Genomic DNA, 25,186 nt, shown 5'->3' with positions numbered 1-25,186 from the left:
TAGTTTCTAGGTGTGTATTGGATTTATGCAAACCTGAGATAACTAAGCTTTTGAAATATTCTGAATCCTAATGTCAGGGAGCCTTTCAAAGGGCTACAGTAAACCCTCTGTTACCAGACTTGCCTGCTACTCTGGGCTATGCTCATTTATTTGGGATTACAGGGGGGAGAGGTGAATAATTCTATCTGTGTGCTGCTTGTGACACTAGTGTTCCTAAGGAGCTTTTCTTCTCCGTTCTGCTAATTCCTTCCCAATGGAGCTATTCTGCCCAATCCAGGGTCCACAGAACTCAGTTCTTCCCACCCTGTGTGTGTGTGCGCACACACACACACACACACTCTCTCTTCCTCTTCCAGAGCTCATCTGAGAGGACTGGTTAATCAGCACTTACAAGCTGACACCTTGTATGTCCCTGTACTCAGTGGGCTGGGTTGCACAGCAGTGCCAAGCTGTGGACCTTTTGTGCCCTTGGACTCAGTGGCTGGGTTAAACAGAACTCTCAGCTGCCACCCTCATACGTCTCCCTGGTTCAGCACCCCCTCCCCAACCTCCACTTTCACTGCACAATCATTCTACTAGTCACCCACTCAATGGGCAAACCCCACAGGAGTTCTGGGCACTGCAGGGATCTTTAGCATAGGTACAAGAAGTGTTGCAGAGTGAATGGGGAAGCCAAAACAACACCCCTGAGGAAGAGTGTGCCAGAGAGGAAGAAAGAGGGAAGCAATCAGTTTAACAATGGAAGATTGTTGTTGTTGGGTAGTGAATATACGTTTAACACTTACAGTAGTAAATAAACTGATTACAAATGTTATAGAAACATAGGGCTGGCAGGGACCTCAGGAGATCATCTAGTCCAGCTCCCTGCTTCAAGCAGGATCAACCCCCACTAAGTCATCCCAGCCAGGACCTTGTCCAGCTGGGACTTGAAAACCTCTAGAGATGGAGAATCCACCACCTCTCTAGGCAACGCATTCCAGTGCTTCACCACCCTCCTGGTGAAGTAGTTTTTCCTAATATCCAACCCACTCCTCTCCTTCTGTAACTTCAGACCATTGCTCCTTGTTCTGCCATCTGTCACCATTGAGAACCGTTTCTCTCCATCCTTTTTAGAACACCCCTTCAGGAAGTTGCAGGCTGGTATTAAATCACCCCTCGGTCTTCTCTTCTGTAAACTAAATTAGTGCAAATCCCTCAGTCTCTCCTCATAGGTCATGTGCTCCAGCCCCTTAATCATTTTTGTTGCCCTCCACTGAATCTGCTCCAGCAAATCCACATCCTTTTTATAGTGGGGGGGGCCCAAAACTGGACACACTATTCCAGATGTGGCCTCATCAGTGCCAAATAGAGGGGAACAACCACTTCTCTAGAGTTGCTGACAATGCTCCTCCTAATACACCCTAATATGCTGTTAGTCTTATTGGCTCTATAAGGGCATGCTGTTTACTCATAGCCAGCCTTTCATTCACCATAACCCCTAGGTCCCTTTCCACTGTACTGCTACTTAGCCAGTCGGTCCCCAGCCTATAACAATGCTTGGGATTCTTCCGTCCCAGGTTCAGGACTCTACACTTTTCCTTGTTGAACTGCATCAGTTTTCTTTCAGCTCAATCCTCCAATTTATTCAGGTCACTCTGGATCCTATCTCTACCCTCCAATGTATCTAACACTCCCCCTAGCTCAGTGTCATCTGCAAACTTGCTGAGGGTGCAGTGTTAGGGCTAGCAAACCATATAACTCATTACATAAGGCAAGGTTAGAAGGCTATGCCGGGGCGGGGTGGGGGGAGGGGGAGAGAGAGAGAGAGAGAGAGAGAGATTTCACCACTCTGTGGAGCTTGCAGTAATCAGGGTTCCCAGATGGTGATGGTAGCCGGGGATCCAGAGGGCAGGAGACAAGCAGAGCCCCCAGCATGATCAAGCAGGAGATGATGAGGTCTCAGTGGAACTGATGGAGAGTTTACACCCAGGCATCAGAACTTTTTCTTGAGCAAGGGTAGAAGTTTTTGTAGAGACAGGACAATAGTTGAAGAATGTTGGATTTGGTGTGGAGAAAGTGAATATAGAAAAATTATTTACCTTTTCCCATAATACAAGAACTAGGGGACACCAAATGAAATTGATGAGTAGTAGGTTCAAAACTAATAAAAGGAAATTTTTCTTCACACAGCGCACAGTCAACCTGTGGAACTCCTTGCCCGAGGAGGCTGTGAAGGCCAGGACTCTATTAGGGTTTAAAAAAGAGCTTGATAAATTTTTGCAGGTTAGGTCCATAAATGGCTATTAGCCAGGGATAAAGTATGGTGCCCTAGCCTTCAGTACAAGGGCAGGAGATGGATGGCAGGAGATAAATCACTTGATCATTGTCTTCTGTTCTCCTTCTCTGGGGCACCTGGCATTGGCCACCGTCGGCAGATGGGATGCTGGGCTGGATGGACCTTTGGTCTGACCCAGTATGGCCATTCTTATGTTCTTATGTTCATGGGTGAACAGAGGCGAGACAATAGAGACAGATCATGCCGGGCTATGGGTGATGTTCCTTGAATGAGCTCACAATGCAATTAGGCACTGTTGGTGGGAAGAGCATGTGGCGGCTCCTTCGGTGACTCCTCCAGGCCACGTGGTGGTCCCTCAAGCTGTGCACGGTGAGGTGGCTCCAGCCTCACGTGGCGAAGTCCCTCCAGCCACTCCAGCAAGATCCCAGCCACATGACAGGGTTCACTGGCAGCTCTGGTGAGTGGCAGGGTTGATTTTGTTTTCGGGGGTTGGGCTAGGGGAGCCAGGCCGGAGGTGGGTGGGTAGTAATCCCTCACATTTAATGGATTTTTAGGAATGGCAGATTCCCCCTCTATCCATTAGTTGGTTAAATTGAGGGTTTACTGTATTGACGTGTAATCACAGATGTGTTGGTTTATGTGTCTTGGACTTTTCTGGGTGGAAGAATGGGAGAAGGCGATAGCATATGAAAGAGAATATGTGAGGCAGATGAGGGAAAGTATTTGCAGGGTTTAGGTGTCCAGTTCGGGACCCTAAATTGCAGATTAGGGATTCAGTTATATGCAGTACTAAATTAACATCCTCATTAATAAATCTTCTTGAATTATACATGTTAAACTGAACAATCTCTTTTATTAGGAGCTTGACGTTGTGATCCTTACTCACGTGTATTGTCCTCTTAATGGAATGTCAATTATTTCAGATCAAATCAGTCAGTGTAAAACTGGTATACCTGAGATCCAAATCACTATATTTGGTATATAATGAAGGTCTGCATGATTTTGACAGAAATCTGTAAAGTTATGGGAAGAACAGATGCCATCCTGGAATGTGTGGTGCGTAATGGGGTGTTGAATACAGCTGGTGGGTTGGATCCAGCTATACACTGTATTTTTGGGGCTTATGGGACATATTCAGATTCTCCAGAATTTAAGCTTTCGTTTAAGAAAAAAGTAACTTTCCTAGAACATATGACTGCAGAGAAAACTTCCAGATGTGGCCTGAGTGTATACAGTTCAGTGAGTCTGTGGAAAGTCTGAATCTGAGTCCTCTATTTTCAGCTAGGCCAGCTTCCTTTTACCTTGGTATAAGCTGTGTTATTCAGGGGCATGAAGAAGCCACCCCCACTTCCCAAGTTACATAAGTTACACCAACCTAAGCACCAGTGTAGACAGCAACATGTTGGTGGGAGAGTTTCTCCTGACAACATAGCAACCACCTGTTATGTCGACAGGAGAGACCCCCCCCACATTGGCAGAGAACCAGATGCACTGCAGCTGCATTGACCCCGCTGTGCTGCTACAGCAGTGGTTCCCAAACTTTTCAGCATCACGCCCCGCTTTTGATTTTTGAGAAACCCTCACCCCCCGACCTTTTCTTTTTCACCATCCAACCCCCTTTAACAAAAAACTCAATCAGTAATTTAAAATAGACTCAAAAACTTGATATAAAAATGTTATTTAAAATTAAAAATAAGCACAAATAGTTTTTCTTGGCTCCTTGCGGGTGCTTGGTGCAGCCCCAGCTGGCCAGCTGCCTGAACCCTGTGCCAGCCGCCAGAGCTTCCTGCACCAACTGCCCACTCGCCTGAGACCTGTGCTGCTGGAGCCACCAGCTCGAGCCCCATACCGCCAGGGCCAGCCACCCATCCGCCTGCCCACCAGCTGCCAGGACCAGCCACCTGCCCACCAGCCTCCCACTTCAGCTGTGGGCCAGCTACCCAAGCCACCCACCTAAGCCCCATGCTACCAGGGCCAGCTGTCTGGCCCCCAATCCTGAGCCGCCAGCCTGCCAGCCCCAGCCGCCCAAGCACCACATTGCTGGGGTCAGCCACCTGCCTGCCAGCCACCTGCCTGCCAGCCAGGCCACCCGAGCACTGTGCTGCTGGGGCAAGGCACCTGAGCCCTGCAATGCTGGGACTGGCGGCCAGTCTGAGTCGCCTTAGCCCTGCAATGCCAGGGCAAGCTGCCCAAGCCCCAAGAGTCCCACAAGTTGGCCGGCCAAGCCCCTCCCCTCCCACAAAGCCAGGCACCGCCAGCCTCCCCTGCCCTCTGCTATTACCCCATCCCATTCACCCAAGCCAGGCTGTCCCAGCCCCACACCTAACCCCGTTCTCCTCCCCGTTCCCCAACCCACACTCACTCACCTTTGCAGAAGGCAGCTAGCTCCACCTGGGTCTTCAGCTGCCTGCCTTTTATAGTGGCTGTACTGGGTCACCCAGATAAAATGGCAGGGGCTGGGAGCCAGAAGCAAAGGCCAGTTCTTTCTTTGGGTGGGGGTCTGATGGGGGTGGGCTGGGTTGCCTGGCGCCCCCCTTGGAATTTCTTCACCCCCCCCCCGCAGTTTGGGAAATCACGTGCTACAGCATTTTTAGCCTAGATTAGTAACTTAGAGTGACAGTGTTAAAGCCCAGTGATACCTTTCAGTCTCAACATTAAGTTTTGAACGTTATTTCAGTGGGTGGAATGGAGGTAGAGAGCAGGCGTGAGGACACGTGCTGGGCTGGGAATGTAGAGTTGCTAGAAGGAAGGAAATGCAGAAAAAAAAAGCCAGGAGACTCACAAAGGCAAGGAAGGGCAAGAGACACAGAGAGAGGCTGATGGAGAAGAAAGAACAACAAAAGATAGAAATAATGGAGGCCTAGAAAGGAAGAGTGTTTTCCTCATAGCGTGAGAATGTGACAAAAAAGGCTCTGAACAAATAACAGAGAACTAAATGTTTAGGGGGTATCGTCTTCCCTACAACTCTGAGCATCCTGCCACCAGCTCACATCCGTGGGCACTTCCTGGACTGGGGATGATACCTGAACACAGGGTTCAAATCTCTGAAGGATTTGACGCCACTGATGTACACAATGCATTATGTTGTAAGTTTTTGGAGGTAGGAGCCGTGAGTTCCAGTACTGCCCCTAGCATAGTGGGACCTCTGGACATTACTGCATTGTAGACAATAAATAAGGAATTCATTAGTACAAAATGCTTTGTCATCGCTGAGGTAGCTTCCTGTTTACAGGGTAATAATTTTATCCTTAGTTAGCTCAACTCTGAGGTCAAAGGCTGAGTTGGTTCTTAACTCAGGGTGTGAGGAGATAATAAGACAGAGTGGGAAGGGGGTTAAGCTTTACAGATAAACAAATAAAACTTTTATTGACAGGAGGGGTGGTCTTTCCTTACCAAGTGGGGGTGGCTATGTAGAGCAGAGACAGAGAGGAACAGGACTGACGGAGCTGAGAAATGCTGAAAAGCAGAGGTGGTGAGGCTGGTTTGAGCATGCTGAAGGAGGCTTCTGAAAGATTTACTCAATCCAATTGCAGGGATCTGCATTTAATGCATACATTTATTTATAAATAAGTTTACCAGTGTGGGTCAGTGCCCAGACATTATCCCCATGCACTCACTGGCTGAGAGAATTCTATTTCAGTTCTTGAAATAAGCAGCAAAGATCATAAATTGAGCCTTTTGTAGCATTCCAGTGCTCCAGCATCTCCAGTGGAGAATACTTGTCTATAGTACCAGCTGCATTTACAGGACTATACAAGTTAACATTAATTATTGAAAATCAGCTGTTCTAAGATTTATTAGTGGGGAAAAGAAATCTGAGACAGGGAAGTGTATTATTTTAAAAAACTCCACCAAAATTAAAGGAGTAAATCATGGCCATATTGCAGTTCTCACCATCATTATATTCATGGGAAAGAGCCCAAAGAGAAGAAGAGCGTAGTGAGATTCATATCACAGAATTTGCTCCAAATGTACACTTTATGGCTACCACTGTAATTTCTACTACTTGCATCTGCCGAAGGGGGTTTTTGCCCAGGAAAGCTAATGCCCAAATGCATCTCTTAGTTTTTAAGATGCCACAGAACTACTCACTGCCTTTGTGGATACAGACTAACATGACTACTCCTCTGATATAAGGTATAGTAATTGCAGCTTTTATGAATACTAGTAGGGCCCACACTTTTGTGGTGGTTTCCAAGCCGGGAGCTCACTGGCAGCTGGCCGGGGCACAGGGGGAGCTGGTGTGGGTGTGGAGCTCTGCTGGCATCTCCAGCCCAAGGGATGTCGTCAAGGCCAGGGGAAGCCTGGGCAGCCCCAGCCTGGGGACCCTGGCAGGGAGCCTGCTGGGGCATGGAGCTCTACTGCCAGCCCTGGGGTCCCCAGGAACCCATCCAGGGCGGGACAGATGGACGGATGGACACCTCTCCTTTTGTAATATAGTATAGATTAACTCTTGCTTTTTGTGCTTGTAATTTGTACAAAATAAAACAAATCTACTTTACGGACCATCTGAAACCAGATTAAATATGACAGTAGGGGCCATTTAGGGATCTCAGGCAAATAGATTTAAAAAAAAAATCTGCCAGGGGTAGTGATAGATCCTGCTGTGAGTGCAGGGGACTGGACTCAACCTCTTAGGGTCCCTTCCAGTTCCATGAGAGAGGTAAGATCGATAGACCTGGTTTCATGTACTTCATGTTTAAACAGCTGTTGTAATCTGCAATAGAGTGGTGCCCTTTCCAAGAAGAACCTAGTCCCTGAAGTTCTGTGCTGGCCTCAGGGGAAATGAGGGGGAGGGTAGAACTCCAGGTGTTCTCTTTGCTTTGGAGATTGTCACATAACGTGCGTTTATGTGAGGGCTTTAAAATATAATTACCTCTTCAAAGCACATTTTTTTTTGCCCACTAAACCTTTCAGTAACACCTAGCGCTGGATTCTTGCATCATCACTGACAATTATAGGAAATTCTTTCACTTCAGGCCTTTCTACTCCATCTTCTAATGCTGCGTGACACAGTGGTTTAGACCAATGGTCCTGCTAATCTTTTTCAACCAGGGGCATTTTTCCACACCCATGTGCAGAATAATTTTATGTGCACCGAGGCATGTGCAAATGTGCACCACCAATAAAGACAAAAACCTAGCTATGTGCACTCTGCTAATCACATGGGTAGCATTTGACTGTCTCCTGAGTGGCTGCACAAATGCCTAGCTTAGAGGGAACACTGGTCTAAACTAGCATTCGCATCATTACTAGCATTGGGGGAGCTGCACTGGTGCTAGACCAGTGGTGGGAGAACATCTTAAAATTTCAGTGTAGCCAGGATTTGATCTGCTTTCTGCCTTGATTGGATTATGAACAACTGAGGACAGAGACTCTGACATCTTCCTCTGTAAAATGCCAAGTGCACTCTAATAGCACTTGATCATTATGCCGACCAGTTAAAAAAAAACCCACTACAAATACAGAAAACAATAAACTGTCTGGGCAAATTGCCCCTCAACAGAACAGTTTTCAAAGAATTTCATGGATGTGTCAGCAGGTGTTTAAGGCCCTGACTGGAAACCCACAAAAGAAAGGAAATTCTGAATTAAAGTTCGTTATGGGGGCTTATTCTCCCCTCCATATGCACATGCTAATGGGAGTTACGCACGCATATCAAGAGGAGAATAGACCCCCATAATGAGGCCTAACTCAGAACTTCCTTCCTTTTGTGGGTTTAAGCTAGAGTATTAAGCATCCACAGGCATTGGGGGTTGGTGGTGCAGGGCAACATTTTTTTTTTTTTTAGGCATGCTCCTATTTAGGTGGTTTATGATTGTTGTATTTTTCTTCCCCATTTTCATACTGGGAGGAATGCTTTTCATGAAAACCAGATTGTTTTTAACTCTTCCTCCTGCCTGAACAAGTAAGCTTTTTGTGATAGGCTACTGCTTGTATCTGTGTGGTCTTATAGTATAGGCCAGTGTTGCTCAGTCAGGGGTATGTGTGCCCTTGGGGTACACCGAGGTCTTTCAGTGGATACATTAACTCATCTAGATATTTGCCTACTTTTACAAAAGGCTATATAAAAACCACTCAAAGTCAGTGCAATCTGAAAGTTCATTCAATGACTTGTTTCTACCGCTTCATATCATGCATGCTGAAATATAAGTACAATATTTCTGTTCCAATTCATTTGTTTGATAATAAGATGGTAGAAAGTCAGCGAGTTTTCAGTACTAGTCTTCTGTGATATTTTTGCATGTTTTTGTAAGTAAGTAATTTTTAAGTGAGGTGTGACTTGGTTGTACGCAAAACAAATTTGACTCCTGCAAAGGGTACAGTAATCTAGAAAGGTTCAAGGGTACTTGTTTCAAGACATCAGATTACTTTAGGACCATATTTCTCAACTGATGGTATGCATTAGGTGTACACAACAGAACTCTAGAAGTACTTTTTTTTTTTTTTTGGAAGGAGAGGGAAGGGTACTTTTTTGAAAAAAGGTTGAGAAACCCTGGCAGAGGCTATGGTAACAAGGACTAATAGCACATCCTACAGGAAGACTGTCAAGTTAAAAATCACATGAGTATGAGACTGATTTACCCATTGCAGCTACAGGTAAATACCGCTATGTTTATGCTAGCTATTTTTTTTTTTCCAAAAAAGCTGGGTCTGTTTTGAAGCAACCACAGCACAAAATGTGTCCTTTCTATATGAAATCGAAAGAACGCAGCACTTTTTCCAGCCCTCTTCTGCTCCTGGATGAGGAGGGGCACTTTTTCTGAAAGAATCTTTTGGTTAAAAAAAAACACATATAGACACTTTGGAGGCTCAGAGACCCTGGGCATCACCGTTGGAACTCTATGCTCCCTGCATCTGGCTGCCTTAAAGGTGCAGGGAGCCCCAGAGATCCTGTGGCCGGAAGCTGAGAGTGTGGAGGCGGCAAGGTGAAAACCCGAGCAGCCCCACGCCCTCACACCCACCTCTGCAGCAGCCATTCTGACCATGTCCGACTGACAGCTGCCCTGCAATCCCCCAGTTCCCTTCCCCCAACGTTCCCCGCCCTGGGAGCCGTCCGTGGAGTCCCAGGAATCCGCCCAGCCCCTGAAAAGGGGAACCCCCTCCTGGACAGAGCCTGAACTCAGGACCTCCTGGGCCTCTGGCATGAGGAAGACGTCCTCAGGAAGACTTGTGGCAAGCGGCGCAATGCCCCTGCCTATGGCCAGCTGTCCACCAGCCTGGTGGCCTGGGAACCCCATGCCTGGACACTGGAGCCGGTCCAGTCCAAGGTTAAGAAGCTGCACCAGAGGTGTGCCCAAGCCAGGGATGCAGCCAGATGCTATGGGGAGGACCAGCCACTTGCCCCTTTTATTGGGAGCTACACAATCTCCTCAGGGGGTCAGGACAGTTCCCGTCCCCTCCCCCCGGACCACACTGGACACAGCGGCAGAGGAGCCCCCTGCAGCGCCTGAGAAGGGGCCAAGGCCGAAGGAGGATCAGCTGGGACTGTCCAGCCAGGCGTCCGTGCTGGAGCCAGACATGGAGTCCCCTTCAGATGGCAAATCCATTAACGTGACCCTGGTGGTAGCCTTGCCTTCAGGATTGTCCAGCTGGGTCACATCCAGCAGGGTATCTCCAGACCTCTTCAAGGGACCCTCTGGTAAGTGTCCAGGGCATGGGGGTCACCCACCTCTGCCACAGCTGGAAGAGGGCCAGCCGCACAGGTGACACCTGACCCTGGACACATGAGCAAGAAGTGTGTTCGCATGCTAGGGGCACGCCTGCAGGCGACAGTCAGCATCTACTCCCATGGATGCGCTGTGGTCCACGTGCGTGGAAGGGGGCAGGAAGGATGAGGCTGCACCCAGGTCACCTGCCACCCATGTGCGGGGGCCCACAGTGGTCAGCCTCATCCCCAAGGCACTGCATAGGCCATGTGAGGCAGGGCCCGCCATTCAGGGCACATGTCAGAGCTCCTGTCCATGGGGGGCGGGGAGCGTGGCCCTCGGGGCTGGGGTGCAGGACTGATGTACCATCTCTCTCTCCCCTTCCATCCTTACAGCTGTGCTGTCCAAAGTTTGGGCGAGCCCTACCTCACCCGCAGGGCTGGCCAGCCCCATCTGCCTCATTGGGCTGGGAAGCCTAGGACTGGCAGAGGAGAGGGAAACCCCACCACTGGTGTCCAGGTGGATGCACCCCCGGGGGACACGTCGCTGCAGCCAGTATGATGATGATGCCTACATGGCTGTCCTCTGCCACCAAAATGACTTGGCAGAGCGGTGGCTTCAGCTGGACATAGCAGACCTGGCATGGTGTCGGGAGGCCTGGTCCAAGCTCGTGGGCGACCTCAGGACCATCACTGGAGTCCTGAGGGAGAGCCAGCCCAGCCTCCTGCCCTCACTGCCCCTGTTTCCCCCCACTTCCCCCACCACCCCTACTACCCCACTCCTGCCCAAGATCCCCTCAGCCATCCATGCTGGCTCACCCTGTGGCTCATGGCCATGGTGGGTGCCACTGTGCCAGCCCCCCCCACCTCCATCATCCCCCCTTCTGCCCCCACTGAGCCTGAGCCCCCACTGCACCCCTCCCACAGCCATACCTCCCCATGGTCCAAGCCCCATCCCAGCCCTGACAGAGACGCCAAACCTAGGGCGGTAAGGGATTCTGTGGCTGCTGTGGTTTATGGCCCCCCCCACCCCTCAGAAGACTAAGGTGGCCCCCCCACCCAAGTTCACATGCCCCCAACCACTCTCCCAAGTCCCCCAGTGTACATAGTTTCCCCATGTCACCCCTGGAAATAGTTGTTTATATAGTTTTTCATTTTTCAACATCTTTCCTTTAAGTAAACAGTTAATTTTTCTGCACCCCCGTATCCCTCATTATTATGGGAGAATGGTGAAGGGTGGATGGGCAGGAGGGATCATGGTGGGGATGAGGTGAGGCTGCGGTCTAGAGGCTCCAGCAGGTGTGGGGGGGCTGGGTGAAGGCTCGTGGCAAAGCTCTCCCATCGGGCCTCCTGGATCCGCCCCTTGTCATGGTGGGCTTGGCGGTTGGGGCTGCAGCTGGCTGGTCATACCCAGGGCTGGCCTCAGCCATCCACCCCGTAAATAAGGTCTCCTTCTTGGCCTCCACAGTGTTGTGGAGGGCACAGCATGCGCCCACAACCTGCGGGAGATTGTGCACCCTGACATCCACGTGCATAAGGAGACATCTGAACCACGTCTTTAGGTAGCCAAAGGCACATTCCAGCATGCCTAGCTGAGGTGGCTATGGAAGAGGTCCTGGTATGGGGTCTGGGTGACCTGTGTGCAGCCACGTGAGCCAGGGCTTCAAGGAATAGGCCACGTCCCCCACTATGCACAGGGGCATGGAGATGTCCCCAACCACGAGCTGCCGCTGGGGGATGTAGGTCCCCACTTCCATCCTCTGGAAGAGGCTGGAGTTGCCAGAGACTTGTGCGTCATGGGTCCGGCCCAACCAGCCCACGTAAACGTCCATGAACCATCCCCTATGGTCCACCAGGGCCTGCAGCATGACCGAGTGGCAGCCATTCTTGTTAACAGAGGGGGCTGCGCTGTGGTCCGGGGCACGAATGTCTATGTGTGTGGTGGCGCAACAACAGTGTGGGAAGGCTAGAGCAGTGAACCCAGCAATGGCCATGTCCAGGTCCCCGATGCCAACGACCCTCCAGAGCAGGAGCACATTGATCTCCATCATTCCTATTTTAATAGGAATTTAGTGTCTCGCTTACGAGCAGAAAATTGGGAACCAATTGTGCTTGTATCATGAGGGATGAGTGTAGTCAGTTTGTGTATCTCCATTTTTATGCCCTGCTCCTGCAACTGGATGTAAATGGAATCAGTCCTGTAGCACCTTAAAGACTAACAATTTTATTTCTTAAGTAGGGAGATTTTGTGGACCTTCTGAAAGTCTGAAGAAGTGGGTCTTACTCATGAAAGCTCATTCCCTAATAAATAAATTTTCTCGTCTTTAAATTACTACAGAATTGCCTTTTCTTAAGCAAATTGTGAAGCTACAGACAAACCCAGTTACCCCGCTGAATATAAATGGGTCAGTTCTTGGACCCATGTAGGGGGTCATTGAACTCAGTGGGGTGGTCCACATTCAGAGCTCTGTCATGCCTGGGCATGATTAAAAGATACATATAAAGTAATGGGGGAGCAGGGGAATTGAACAAGTCAAAACCTGACTTCTAAACAAATGGGAATTTACAAAAATTACGCATATTGTTTCATGTTTTTCAACTAACTCTGTAAAAACTGGGCAAGCGTTTTCTCTTTTCTATTTGTTTCTAGGACATTTTTCTTTTGTTATGGGTCAAAATAGCAGTGCATCCTCAAAGAATCTTTTTATGGGGCAGCTAACAGTATAATGAACATTTACACAGTAAATCAGAGGAGTGCTGTGTCCTTTATAATACTGTAGAGCTACAAAGATATATTGTAGCAGGGTGCAATATCAACCCATATGGGTTCTTCTCTCCATACAGTAAGCAGTGCGTAGTGTAAAAGAAATCATGCGTGCTCTATAATTGATTATCAAGGTTTAGTAGTTGTTCTAGGCTTCTGTCTTTTAAATGGCTTAGCAGCCCATAGTAAATTTTTAAGTATTGTTTGAAAAAAAAAAAGCTTTGTTGTCAAAGTAGAGCAATACAAAAGCATTTTAAACCATCATTACTACGCTAAATAAAAAGGATTCAAAAGTTCAGCCAAAATTACTTTTAAAAAAACCCAAAACTAACAAGCAAAAACAAAATAGGCAAAACTTATCCACCACACATCATCTTCCAGCTGTTTGCTTTCCATATTAAAAGACCTGAAAAAGAGTTTATAACCTAAACATTGGCACAGCTTTAGTTACAATAGCATAAATATACAGATCTAACAAACAAAAAGTAGCCCATACCAGGCTTCCCTCTAAATTTTTCCATTCAAAGGTGAAATACATGTTATGTACACCAAGGCATGTGGGGATATGCATCACCAGTAGAAACACATGCTGCTAGTTGTGGGTGCTCTGGGAGCACTGCTGATCAGCTGGGTGGCACCTGAATCATTGCTGAGTAACTCAGCTTACAAGGATCACTGGCCCATACCATTACTCGGCTGTTTCTACACATGCCACTTTCTCCAAAAGAGGCAGGCCTAAGAAACGGCCCAAAATATGCTAATGAGGGGGATGCAAATTCCCCATGCCTCATTAGTATAAGGTCACATGATCTGGAGTCTGGAAGACGCTCTTCCGGACTCCAAAACAACATGTAGAAGCACAGCCCCTGGGGGGTCTTCCAGAAGATTTTCGGGAAGAAGGGGCCTCTGGAAGGAGGACTTCCTCCTGGAAGACGCCCCCGGGGGGCCACGCTTCTACATGTTGTTTTAGAGTCCGGACGAGCATCTTCTGGACTCCAAATCATGTGACCTTATGCTAATGAGGCATGGGGAGTTTGCATCTGTGCCTCACTTAGCATATTTCGGGGCATGTGTAGAAACAGCCCTGATGTCTCTGGGATATAAAGATACATGCACATCAGCTTATCCAACGTCCTTTCTGAGCAGCATATTTCCCTGAACCAGGATGAATATCCTGTTTGGAACACTTATCATTATGGTTAGGAGATGGACAAAATGTTGTAAGACAAAGGCTGTCTTCTAACGTTCTTCTCTATGGTTACATCTACACTAGAAGCCAGTGTCTACTGAAGTTACTGTCGGAACAGATGTTCTGACAAAACATCTGTCGACAGATCGCGTCTACACACAAAAGCGAGAGTGGATCAATCTTTTGAGCCACCGTGTCACCATAAGGTTCTGCCAGAGTGTCTATATGGCTTTTTTGTCAACAGTTTTTGTTAACAAAATCCCAGTTTTGTCTAGAAAGCTCTCTAGTGCAGACGTAATCTATGACTGCTGTAACACCAATGAGGTACTGCTTTATCTGAGTGAATTTAGGGGCTGGCAAAATTGGGGTTATGAGTGTTTATTATCTGTATTATCATAGCACCGAACAGCCCTCACCATAGACTGCAGCCCTATTGTGCTAGGCGCTCCCTGGCACAAAGGCTGTGTCTACACTATAGAGTTTTATCGACAGAAGGGGCGTTCTTTCGATATAACTCGAGGACGCTTACACACAAAAAGCCTTCTGGTGACCGAGTCTCGACAGAACTCTGCATTTGTCTTGACCGTGTTATCCCTCAAAAATTTGAGGAATAACACTTCTGTCGACAGACAGGGCTTCCAGTTCACCAGGCAGCCCTGTTTGCAGAGCTGCCAGTTAGCCGTTCTGTCAAGAGATGGCCAGGCAGTCTGTCTGCTCTCTGTTGATAGAGCAGATTGCTTTGTCAATTTTCTTTTGTGTGTAGATGCACACAACTCTGTTAACAGATGTTACTGTTGACAGATGCTTCTAGTGTCGAGGTAGCCAAAGAGCTTAGCATCAGAGTATCACAGACAACAGGTGGATACAGACAAATTGGGGAGCGTAAGAAACATTGTGACAGCACAGATCAACATGATAGGAAGTGGTCTCAGCACACCAGCAGTCATTGATCCATTTTACTGTAGGCATCACAGCAGAAAGTTCTAAGGAGGATATTTAAGTGGAGTTCCTCACAGCTGTGAGGGACAGCATGAGAGAAGGCACAAAGGTGCATGTGTGTAAATGAAACAGTAAGGACAAATGCAAGATACTCCAGGTGGGAAGGAACAAACACTTACACACATACAAAATGGGAAATGACTGTTTAGAAGGAGAACAGAGGATCTGAGGGTCACCGTTGATCACAAGCTAAATGAGTCAGAGTAATATTTTTGCAAAGAATGCAGACAACTTTGAGATGTATTAACAGTAATGTTGTAAGCACAGCATAAGTAGTAATTCTTCCACTCTATAATAATTAGGCCCCAACTGAGGAATTAATTTGGGTACCGCATTTCAGCAAAGATGTGAATAAATTGGAGAAAGCCCAGACAAGAGCCACACAAATGATTAAAGATCTAGAAAACATGACCTGTGAGTGAAGATTGAAACAACTGATTTATTTAGTCTGGAAAGAGAAGTTTTCAAGTGCATAATAGTGTTGTTAAAAGGAGGAAGGAGAAAAATTGTTTTCCTGAATCTTCGAGAGTAGGACAAGAAGCAGTTGGTTTAAACTGCAGCAAAGGCAGTTTAGGTTGCACAGTAGGAAAACTTCCTATCTGTTAGGATGGTTATGCACTAGAATAAATTGCCTAGGGATGTTGTGGAAACTCTGTCACTATTCATTTTTAAAAGCAAGTTAAAAATGCATTAGAGAATTAAGGGAATTATTATTTCAATTTTCTTCATATGCAAACAGAAAACCTCATTATTTTTTAAGCTTGAAAAATGTTTTCCCGATGACCATATGTGTAGTATCTTTAGTGGATCTTATTCAGGAAACCCAAATTCAATCTGTGTCTTGTAGGATATACATAACAGGAAAGTTAATATTGTCCTGTTATTATAATTGTCAACTTTGTTTTTAAGGCAATAGTAACCAAGAATATTTTTCCTATTTACAGAGCAAGCTTTACATGGAAGGATTTAGAAGCCTAAAAGAAGGAGAACCAGTGGAATTTACTTTTAAGAAATCTTCCAAAGGCCTTGAATCAATACGGGTAACAGGCCCTGGTGGGAGCCCCTGTTTAGGAAGTGAGAGACGACCCAAAGGGAAGACAGTACAGAAAAGAAAACCAAAGGGAGATAGGTAATTACTTTATTTTGTTACTTCCCCCCTCACCACCACCACCACCTTCTTTGTGCGCTTTTCTGACTGTTGTGTTTTTAGTGCTCATTCATATGTGACAGAAAGCCTTTCTGTGGCAGTGTGGCTTGTACAGGTAGCCTAGTACTTTGATTAGCTATCCCAATCTATATATGTAGAAATACATTTTGCTTACTTGATCTCTTTCATTTTTAAAATCCTGGCATAATGAGACGGGAAAGAGCCTGTAAAGAAATCTTAAGGTTATACTGAAAATACTGTGATTAGACTAAGAAAGGTCACAGTGAAGGCAGGTGAAGAGATGTATTGCTCAGTTCAGATAAGAGCATGCAAAATGATTTCTGCATGCAGATTGCTTTGTTATGTGGCTGTCTTTAGGATCCTATATCAGAAGATTCATTCAGTGCTATTTAGGAGGAAAAGCTAACATTAACTTACTTATAGTTTCACTTAATGAAAAAGATTTCCGGTTGCTCCAATTGCCTTAATTTCTGTTGATCTGCAGAACAACTCTTTCTTTTTTTAAAGTAATTTTGCAGATTCCTGGACGTATCCCAGAGCTGCACTTAACTCGCACCAGTTCAGGATGTGATCCATTATCTATCCACACCCAGTTCAACTCTACAACTAATGGCCTGGAGAAATTTCATGTTGCTCTTGACTGTGCCCCAGTTAAGGCTGAGCTTCATTCCAGGGGCTTTTTCCACTCAAAAGCTGCTGTGTGATGTGAGTTTTACTGGCAGCTAAGTTTCCATACTTTCCATGGCTTTGCTGAGCACAATAGCCATGAAATTTGGGCTCAAGAAAAGGTCACCTTGTGAAGTGCTGTTATGCTTAAGTGCTTCCCTGAACATCCAGACTTGAGCATCCCAACAGCCAGCCTTTTTTTCTGAGGTTTTCAACCAAGGAAGAAAACTTACAGGGATGGCACAGCTCACAGATGATGAAATGAAGTACAGTTTTGGATGAAGATAGAGTCCCTCCAGAAGGAGGAATGGTATCCCTTATCCATTCGCTTATCCCTTGAGCGTACCGCGGCAGTGCCTATGCCTAGAATAGTGGTTCCCACCTGAGTATGAGGGTGTTCATGGAAAAAAGAAAAGATAAATAAAAATGATAATAGAAAATAAGTTTTAAATAAATGGCAAAGTTACAATCAACCATTTTAAATTAAGTATCTTTCAATAATGTTATTAATTGCTGTCTGAAAGTCTATATTGTGGGTTCCTTTTTCATTTAATGAAGTGTGCAGAGTGACTAGACTTGGCTTTGGTGGGGTTCTGCAAGTGGCTTGGGGTTGTGACTAGGAAGTCTGCGAGCGGTTTGGGGGTGATTGGGGGTCCGCACTAGTGAAAAGTTTGGCCTGGAGGGCATAACCAAGATTGTGATGCTTTTGTGCTATACATGCATGTAGTGAGAGACAGACCCTATCTCAGAGAAGCCTAAAATCTAAATATGCAAAGGCTCGGAGAAAGGAAATATTACACCCCCATTTTACAGGTAGGGAACTGGGGCAGAGACTTGTGCATAGTAACCCAGAAAGTTAGCTGCAAAGTTGGGTTTTGAGTCAGTGTCCTGAGTAGCAGTGCAGCACCTTGGCCACAAGACTGCATTGCCTCCCTTGTTTAGTGACTGCTTGAAGCTGGTTTGTTCTGAGTTGGTTGTTTTGTTTTGAGGTTGATGGCAAATCCTTTAAATTGATTGTGAATTAGGGAGTGTGAATAAATTAAACAAAACTCTTTTCTGTTCTTTGAATTCTAGCCACACTAAAATGTCTGAAGTTTGACTTGAGTAACTTGGCATCAGTAATAGAAGTGTCTGTCAGTAATTCCTGCTGCTAGTTATAATTTACAAAGAGAGCAGAACGCTTAGTACAGATACTCTTGTCATGAAATCCAGGAATCTCACTGCAGTCATCTATACTGCTTTTATTAAATATAAAAACTGCTTCTGATGCACTGCTGAAAGTTTAATTCTTGGTGCTACGGTTAAATAACACAATACTCATCTGATTAACTGTCATTTGAGACTGTTTTGTATCTGAGATCTGGTCTAAGCCTAAACATCATATTGAACTAGCTATATCTCTCAAGCACTTGGAAAATGTAACAAACTTATGCACCATAGTTAGGTTCACATAACACACCCTGTGAATGTCAGTCTGTATTGGAAATGAAATTGATCTGATGAAGTGGGTCTGTCCCATGAAAGCTCATCACCAAATAAATCATTTTGTTAGTCTTTAAAGTGCTACATTTCTGCTACTTTGGTTAACTGCAGTCACAGCTAAGTCAACAGAATTCTTATGAACTGCCACCTCCTAGAGCGTCGGATTAACTACATTGGGGGAAACCCCTTTTCTGTCACCGTAGGAAGTGTCTGCAAAAAGTATACACCAGCACAGTTGCCATGTTAGACATACCCTAAATCAGAGGTCAGTTTGAAAAGTCTCCTGGAGATTTAATATCGAAATCCAAGGAACAATCTGCAGGTGAGGACCCAACAAGTGAGGACCCAACAAGTGAGGTCCTGAGCAGCTCCCAGTCTGATCAGACAGCTGAGATAAAACAGCAGTCTGACGTGAGGTAAGCAGGAAGTGGTGGTGGAGTGGTATTACTGAGGGGATTTGGGTCAAACTGCAGCTTGTGCAAGGGTGCACAACCAGCTGCACTGGAGAGGCAGAAAAAAAAAAGTGCCGTGATTCAGAGACTGGTAGTATCAGATCTCCTCCCCCCACACAAATAAACCATGTGCAAGGGGGTAAATTTTAATGTTACATGTGTTAAGAAAGCTGTCGCTAGTGGAGAGGGAGTGGGGGAAAAGGGATGGGAGTTGAAGACACAGAGAAAGATGAACAGAGACAGAGGTGTCGGAATGAGAACTTGAAAGAGAGGGCGTGTGATGGGGGCAGGAGGAGCAAGTGGGAGGTGGACGTATAGAAGTCTGGTAGAGAAAGGAAAACAGGGAGTCATTTGATCAATGGGGGGAAGAATTGAGAAGTAGGGCTGGAAAGAGAGCTTAAAGAAGGCACCCAGTGGTTGAGACAGATTGGTGACACGGGAGCGAGCAACTGTCAAGAAATTTTTTTGGAGGAAAGGGTGAGACCTGTTTCCTTTCGTTGCGACTGTGCAGTCAACCTGAGGAACTCAGTGCCAGGGTATTGAGGAGGCCAAAAGTACAAGTGGATTCCAAAAAGATGTGCATAAGTTAATGGACGATAGGTCCAACAATTGCTACTAGTACACATGCTAAGGGGCACGCCCCTGTGCTTGGAGTGTCTCTCAGCCTCTGACTGCCAGAAGCTGGGATTGAATGACAAGGTGACCATCCATCCCATTTTGGCCGGGACAGTCCCATATTTAAGGCAACTGTCCTGACCTCCCCCCAACCCCCTACCCAAAACGCCAATTGCCCTGTATTTGCAGCCCCAGTGCTCCCCCTGCTGGACAGCTGCAGCAGTCTCCCGTTTGTGGCTGGCAGGAGAATGCCAGGCAGGTTGCAGCCAGCAGTTGGTGCTGTCAGGCAGGGCTCAGAGGCAGAAATGCATACGAAGCCAGTCACAGGAGAGGCAATCTGTGTTGTTGGAGGGTTAGGGGGTGTGTCACCCCTTCCCTTGTGCAGCATTTCTCAATGGGAAGGTCGGGGGTGGAGTCTGCCAGCCCTTTCAGGCTGTCAGGCTGAAGCTCTGATCCCTGACACCCTCCTGCCCCCCACTGAAGCTGAGAGCTGCAGAGAATGCCCAAGTTGGTGACCCCAAGGGGCTGAGAACAGGAACCTGAGAGCTGAAGCCCTGATCCCTGGAGTGCCCATCCTCCTAGCCTGAAGACCTGCTCCCCAATGTGCCATTCCTCCCCACCTCCCAGGCTGGACCCCCAGATCCTAGCATGCTCCTCCCCACTAGGCTGAAGCCCTGATCCCTGCTGTTCCTGCTTCTCCTGCCAATGAAACCAGGAGTTGCTGGAGTCGGAACTGAATTCTCAAGCCCAGGCGACCCCTGTGTGTCCCTCTCAAAACTTAGCTAAAAGTGCACTCCCAGGGACAGACCCACTCCTCCTCTCTCCCTTCCTCTGGCCAGCTCCCAGCCCCCTTTTCTCGCATAGCCAGTGAGATCAGCATGGGTGGGGCACCCAGCTCCATAGCTGGCAGAGCCCTCAGAGAGCAGGGGCTGCAGGGTACCCCTCCTGCCATACAGCCCCTACTTACCCCATCCCTGCCTCCCAGCTATCCCCTGCACACACACAATCTCTAGCTACGCCTGTCTGCCCACAGCCCCTAGCTACCCCTTCCCTGCATCATGACCTATCCCCTGGCCACATATAGCCCCAAGCTGCCCTCTGCCTGTACTCTTAGCTAGCTGCCTTTAGGTACTCAGGCCCTAGCAATCCTTCCTGGAGCCCTGTGGTCCCTGCACACATCCCTCAGCTAGCTCCTGCTCTTATGCAGCCCCTGGCCACTCCTCTTTCCACACCCTGGGCTACCCCTTTCTGCACCCTGAGCTGTTTTTAAACTTACTGATATGAGCCTCTCCCCACCACCACAGCCAAACCAGGCTGGGTGGCTGCTGGCATGAATGGGGTGGAGGTGGCGCTGCTTCCCTAGTCCTGCTATATGGAGCTGGCTTGAGCCTGCTGGGACCTGCCCCAAAACAGAACTGATACCATGTCTACATCTGAGGGACTCTCCCTTCTCTCTGCCCAGATCCTCATGGCTCCCCCTTCCAGCTGGGAATGGGAGCTTTTAAAGAACGTTGGGAGCAGGGCTTCCCACAGCTGCGGAGAGGCCCGGGCCACTCCCACTTTTTGACGTCCCTCATCATAATACAAATAAAAAAAAACGACGATGATGATGGTACTGGAAAACAAAATAAGGTTCCAAAAATGAGTGAGACAGAATTAGAATACCCTTTTTTATTTAATAAATGCTTTTCTAGCCTATCAAATATAAAACGCAAATTAAGAAGTGTTTAAATCTGAGGCCCCCTTTGAGCTTGAGGTCAAGGTCAAATGGCGATCCACCCAACCCCCACCTTTGGTTGGCCCTAGTTGGGAGAGGGTACCACATAGTTCTGATTGATTGCCAGTGAACTCACTTGAATTTGAACAGTTTTACCAGGTGTCTTGTATTCATCATAGGGAAATATGGATCTCCCTATGGATCAGTTGATAATTTCCCTCTTCATTCATTTATTTTGAACCACCTGGCGTCCATTGTTGGAAGACAGTATGCTCGTCTCAGTGGAAGTGGTCTCTCTCTGACCCAGTATGGCCACTCTTATGTCCTTACAACATGGTAGTAGCACTTCATTGCCAAGAGATGAACTTTTCCTACAGCCCTGTGAGGTTGATAACATTTACTGCTCTGCCATGTTACAGAAAGAGGAAGACACATAAGCCTAGTAACGCAGTTATTGCAAGATGTGTGTCTTTTGCTCGGTCCACTTGACTACACTGCCTCTCATCAACTTCCTTCTGAGGTCACTGTTTGGGGCGGTTTCCTCAGACCTGCATATTGCTGTTTCCCCTCTTCCCCCAGTCTCTAACTCCTGAAAGGCAACTAAGAGATATTACTGAAACTGGCCTGTCAGCCCTGGAGAGCTGGATGGAGCCCTTGCCAGTGTTCTTTAACAGCGTGCTTTCTGAGTACGTGTCGCACTCTGTGCAATATGCCGGAGAATGAACCAATACCAGGACTGCAGGCCAGAAGATTGTTTAAAAGTGATGTGAGCTCTTCTGTTTCCTGACTGCTCCATCTTTGCAGGCCATCCAATGGAAAAGGACTGAGCTAATGAGAATTGTTCATAGTAGGCAGAATTGGTGGCAGTGCCTTTGGTTAAGGCTGCCTAATACTTTCCATTATAATAAACAATTTCCAGTTGCTTATAACTTTGCAGCTTTTTGACTATTTGATATTAACTGAATTTGTTTTCTTCTTCAGTCTCACTTTTGTATTTGATTTTATTTGTTGATGTATTTGTAGTGTTGGGAAAAGCTCAGCAAAAAAATGCAGCCTTTTGCAAGAAGAGCAGGAAAAATATGCAGCTTTACACTGTTTAAAGAAACACTTGGAAACATTTTTAAGAGCACTAAGGAGTGTATGTTTTGAAGCAGGAATTAGAAATTTGGCTGGGGAATAGTCCTGGGGTCACAGGGGAGCTTTTTCTATCCCTGTAAAAATCCAGCCAGGGAGAGAAGGATGGGGAGGAGCGGGGACAGAGCATAGATCAATGGACTCATAGTGCTTTGAAAGCGCTGGGAGGGCAGCGGAGGCATAAAAAGTGTGAGGCTCCAGTACCCCAGTGCCCAAGAGGCATGTGAGGAAAGTGAGACCATACTGGTTAGGTGTCTCAGTACGCCAGGGTGAAGGGTGGGTAAAAATTGAGATTTAAAAAAAAATTAAAAATCAGATTTTTTTATGTAAATGGGTTTTATTTAAATCAATTTTTTTATTTTTATTTTTTAAAAATCATCTGCAAAACACCACATTTCTAATTTAAAAATAACAGTTAAAAATGCACTTAGCATCTCATAAAATGATTTACTGACTCAAGTCTGTTCAGCCTAACTACTAGCTCTGGCTTCTTCATAGTTCTGGGCTTTCAGTTTCTGTTTCTGTTTCTCAGTAGACTAAAAAGTAACATGTCAAAGGAAGACACAAATTGGCTAGGGTTGCTTTTGTTCTGTGCTTAAGTGGTGGTGGACTTTGGCCAAGCACAGCAGAGGAGATAGTTAAGACATTGGTTTAAGGACAGACAGGCAATGTGTAGGAAAGGACAGAGGCTGCATAGAAAGGTGGGAGGACATTACTTAGTACACACAGCTTCCTGTGTTCCCTCTACCCCCACACTTTCATCGCAGAAAAACTGTTGTAGCTTCTGGGCATAAGAAATTCATTCCCCGTGTAAAAAAAAGGAAAATGTATCAAGTGTGTGAGCTATGCAAGAAAATGATGCATTGCTTTGTTGCAGGAATGAAACCTGCTTATTGGGAGAAAACAATGTGGATGAAGATGTGAATATGGCTGAGTGTATCAGCTGGTTCTTAACTTAAATAATTCACTTTGCAATTCTTCAAGACGCTCTCTATGCTTTTTAGCATGAGTGTGATTTGATGAGTAAATTCCCAAGCTGTTTCCTGTGCTGGATGTTGCTAGGAAAAAAAAATTAATTTAGCTGATCCTTACGGCTTGTTTAAGTAATTCATTAGCCTTAGAATCTATCACGCAAGTATACAATACAGAAAGCTGCAGTAAGAGAAATTTAGAGTTGCCAATTTCCACTGTCATTTTCTTGTTTTATATTACATAGTACATGTCCATTATTTTGGAACATCATAGCCACAGACCAGAACAGTGATGCCATAAGTTTATTCTGTATTTTACTTTAGCATAGCTCAACTTTTCCAAATGCCAGTGTGTTCAATAGGGCTTATTCCAAAATTAAATGCCCCCTCAGCAAAGTGTCTTGGCTATTTTTGGTCACTTGATTTAAATCAGTGATTTTTTCAGCAATTTAAATCATGATTTATTGCCTTGATTTAAATCAAGCCACCCTGACCAGCTGTCCCTAGTATTCTTCCTGGAAAAGCCTAGGAGCACTATAATTTACAAAGGGTCCTGTGGCACCTTATAGACTAACAGAAAAGTTTAGAGCATGAGCTTTCTACTCACGAAAGCTCATGCTCTAAACTTTTCTGTTAGTCTATAAGGTGCCACAGGACCCTTCGTTGCTCTACAGATCCAGACTAACACGGCTACCCCTCTGATACTTTATAATTTACAAGTGTTTTAAAAACAAAAAGCATTTTCCTGTGTTCTGTAAGGTTTGTTGGATTTGTGCATTTGATAGCACTGTGCAGAGTCAGCATAGGTAGTGTTCTAATGTGCACACCCTTCCGGAGGCTTTGCAAGATGAGGATTTTACCAGTAACAGCAGCAAAACCGCTGAAACCCAGGAGATATCAGTCTGGAGCTTGCAGGGGGGAATGCGTATGGAGGAAGAAAGGTAGTCCCCAGCATGTTGCACTTTAGTGCTCTTGTGTCCATCCAAAAGACTCCAGTTAACGTTGCTAGGGCCTCAATGCAGAAGAGCATTTAAGTTTGCCTTGGAGACCACCCCTGGTCAGAACCATACATGAGAACATACTATCTCCCACGCCTTTGACACGCATGCTTCATTGTTATTTTATGTCAGTCTTTAATTGGCAGCCCTCTCTGCCTACAGGTACAACCAGGCATAGTACTTACTCTTAGTGGTTGTAAGAGAAAGCACTTTAGTAGGAGTGAAATACACATGTATTGTCCTTTATATTCCTGATGTAGTGGGTTCTAGCTTCCTTGAGGAACCAGATAAAGTGAAAGCATTTAAGAATGAGAGTGTTTTGGAGTTTATGCACCGTCCAGCAGAACCAATGCAGGGCCTCCCTAGAGATATTATTTAATTCGATACATATTTTAGTAAAAAATTTGAAAACATTATTCATGCTCCTAAAAATCTCAGTAAATGAGACTACATTTAAATGACAAAACACTGTGTTAATGCTGATCTACTGTTACCCAGTGGTAGATAACTGATGTCCTTTCAGAGCATCCAGTGCAGCAAAACTCAGACTTCAGAAAACTAGGAAACGGAGGATATGTCTACACAACAGCTACACACCCAGGCTGGCCTAAGTCATCTGACTCAGACTTGCAGGGCTTTAGCTGTGGGGCTCTAACCATGTTAGCCATTTAGCTTCAGGCTTGAGCTGAGGCATGGGACTGTCCCCCTTTGGAAGCGCCAGTCCGTGGTATTCAACTGTGGTATAGATAAACCCAGAGAGTTAAGATAAACTCCCATGCAACCTTAACTCAGCCACTCTGGAGCTAGCAGTTGCCTCTGGGAATTATCTAGAACTGCAGCTGCTTTCAGTATGTGATCTGCAGCTGTGCTGTGGCTTGTCTGGTGGATACAGTAAGGCTGTGTCTACACTTACAAAAAGCTAGGAATAAGGGGATTTCAATGTTGGCGGGGTCCTTTCGAAAAGGATTCCCGTGTTGATGAGCCACAGGTGAGCGAACCGCGACACTTTTGAGATGCCGTGGTCGGCAGCATGCTAATGAGGTGCTGAAAGTTCATTTTAGTGCCTCATTGGTATTCTTCTATTTGGCCATTAGCATGGTCATTTCGA

The 25,186-nt window shown here is 46.3% G+C and overlaps 1 protein-coding gene across 3 annotated transcripts in view; it reads left to right on the top strand.

Moving 5' to 3' along the window:
- The window catches only part of LIN28B (lin-28 homolog B), a 150,723-nt gene that overhangs the window by 74,303 nt on the left and 51,234 nt on the right, over positions 1-25,186 (top strand). For all 3 annotated transcript variants that reach the window (XM_074988836.1, XM_074988835.1, XM_074988834.1), the window contains one exon: positions 15,820-16,004. In XM_074988836.1, coding sequence (XP_074844937.1) covers positions 15,820-16,004 — 185 coding nt within the window. The remainder of the gene's footprint in view (positions 1-15,819; positions 16,005-25,186) is intronic.

Source organism: Carettochelys insculpta, chromosome 3 (assembly GCF_033958435.1).
Source record: "Carettochelys insculpta isolate YL-2023 chromosome 3, ASM3395843v1, whole genome shotgun sequence".
Taxonomy (NCBI): Eukaryota; Metazoa; Chordata; order Testudines; family Carettochelyidae; genus Carettochelys; species Carettochelys insculpta.
Note: the sequence above shows the minus strand (reverse complement) of the source record. Positions and strands in the feature narration are given on the sequence as shown.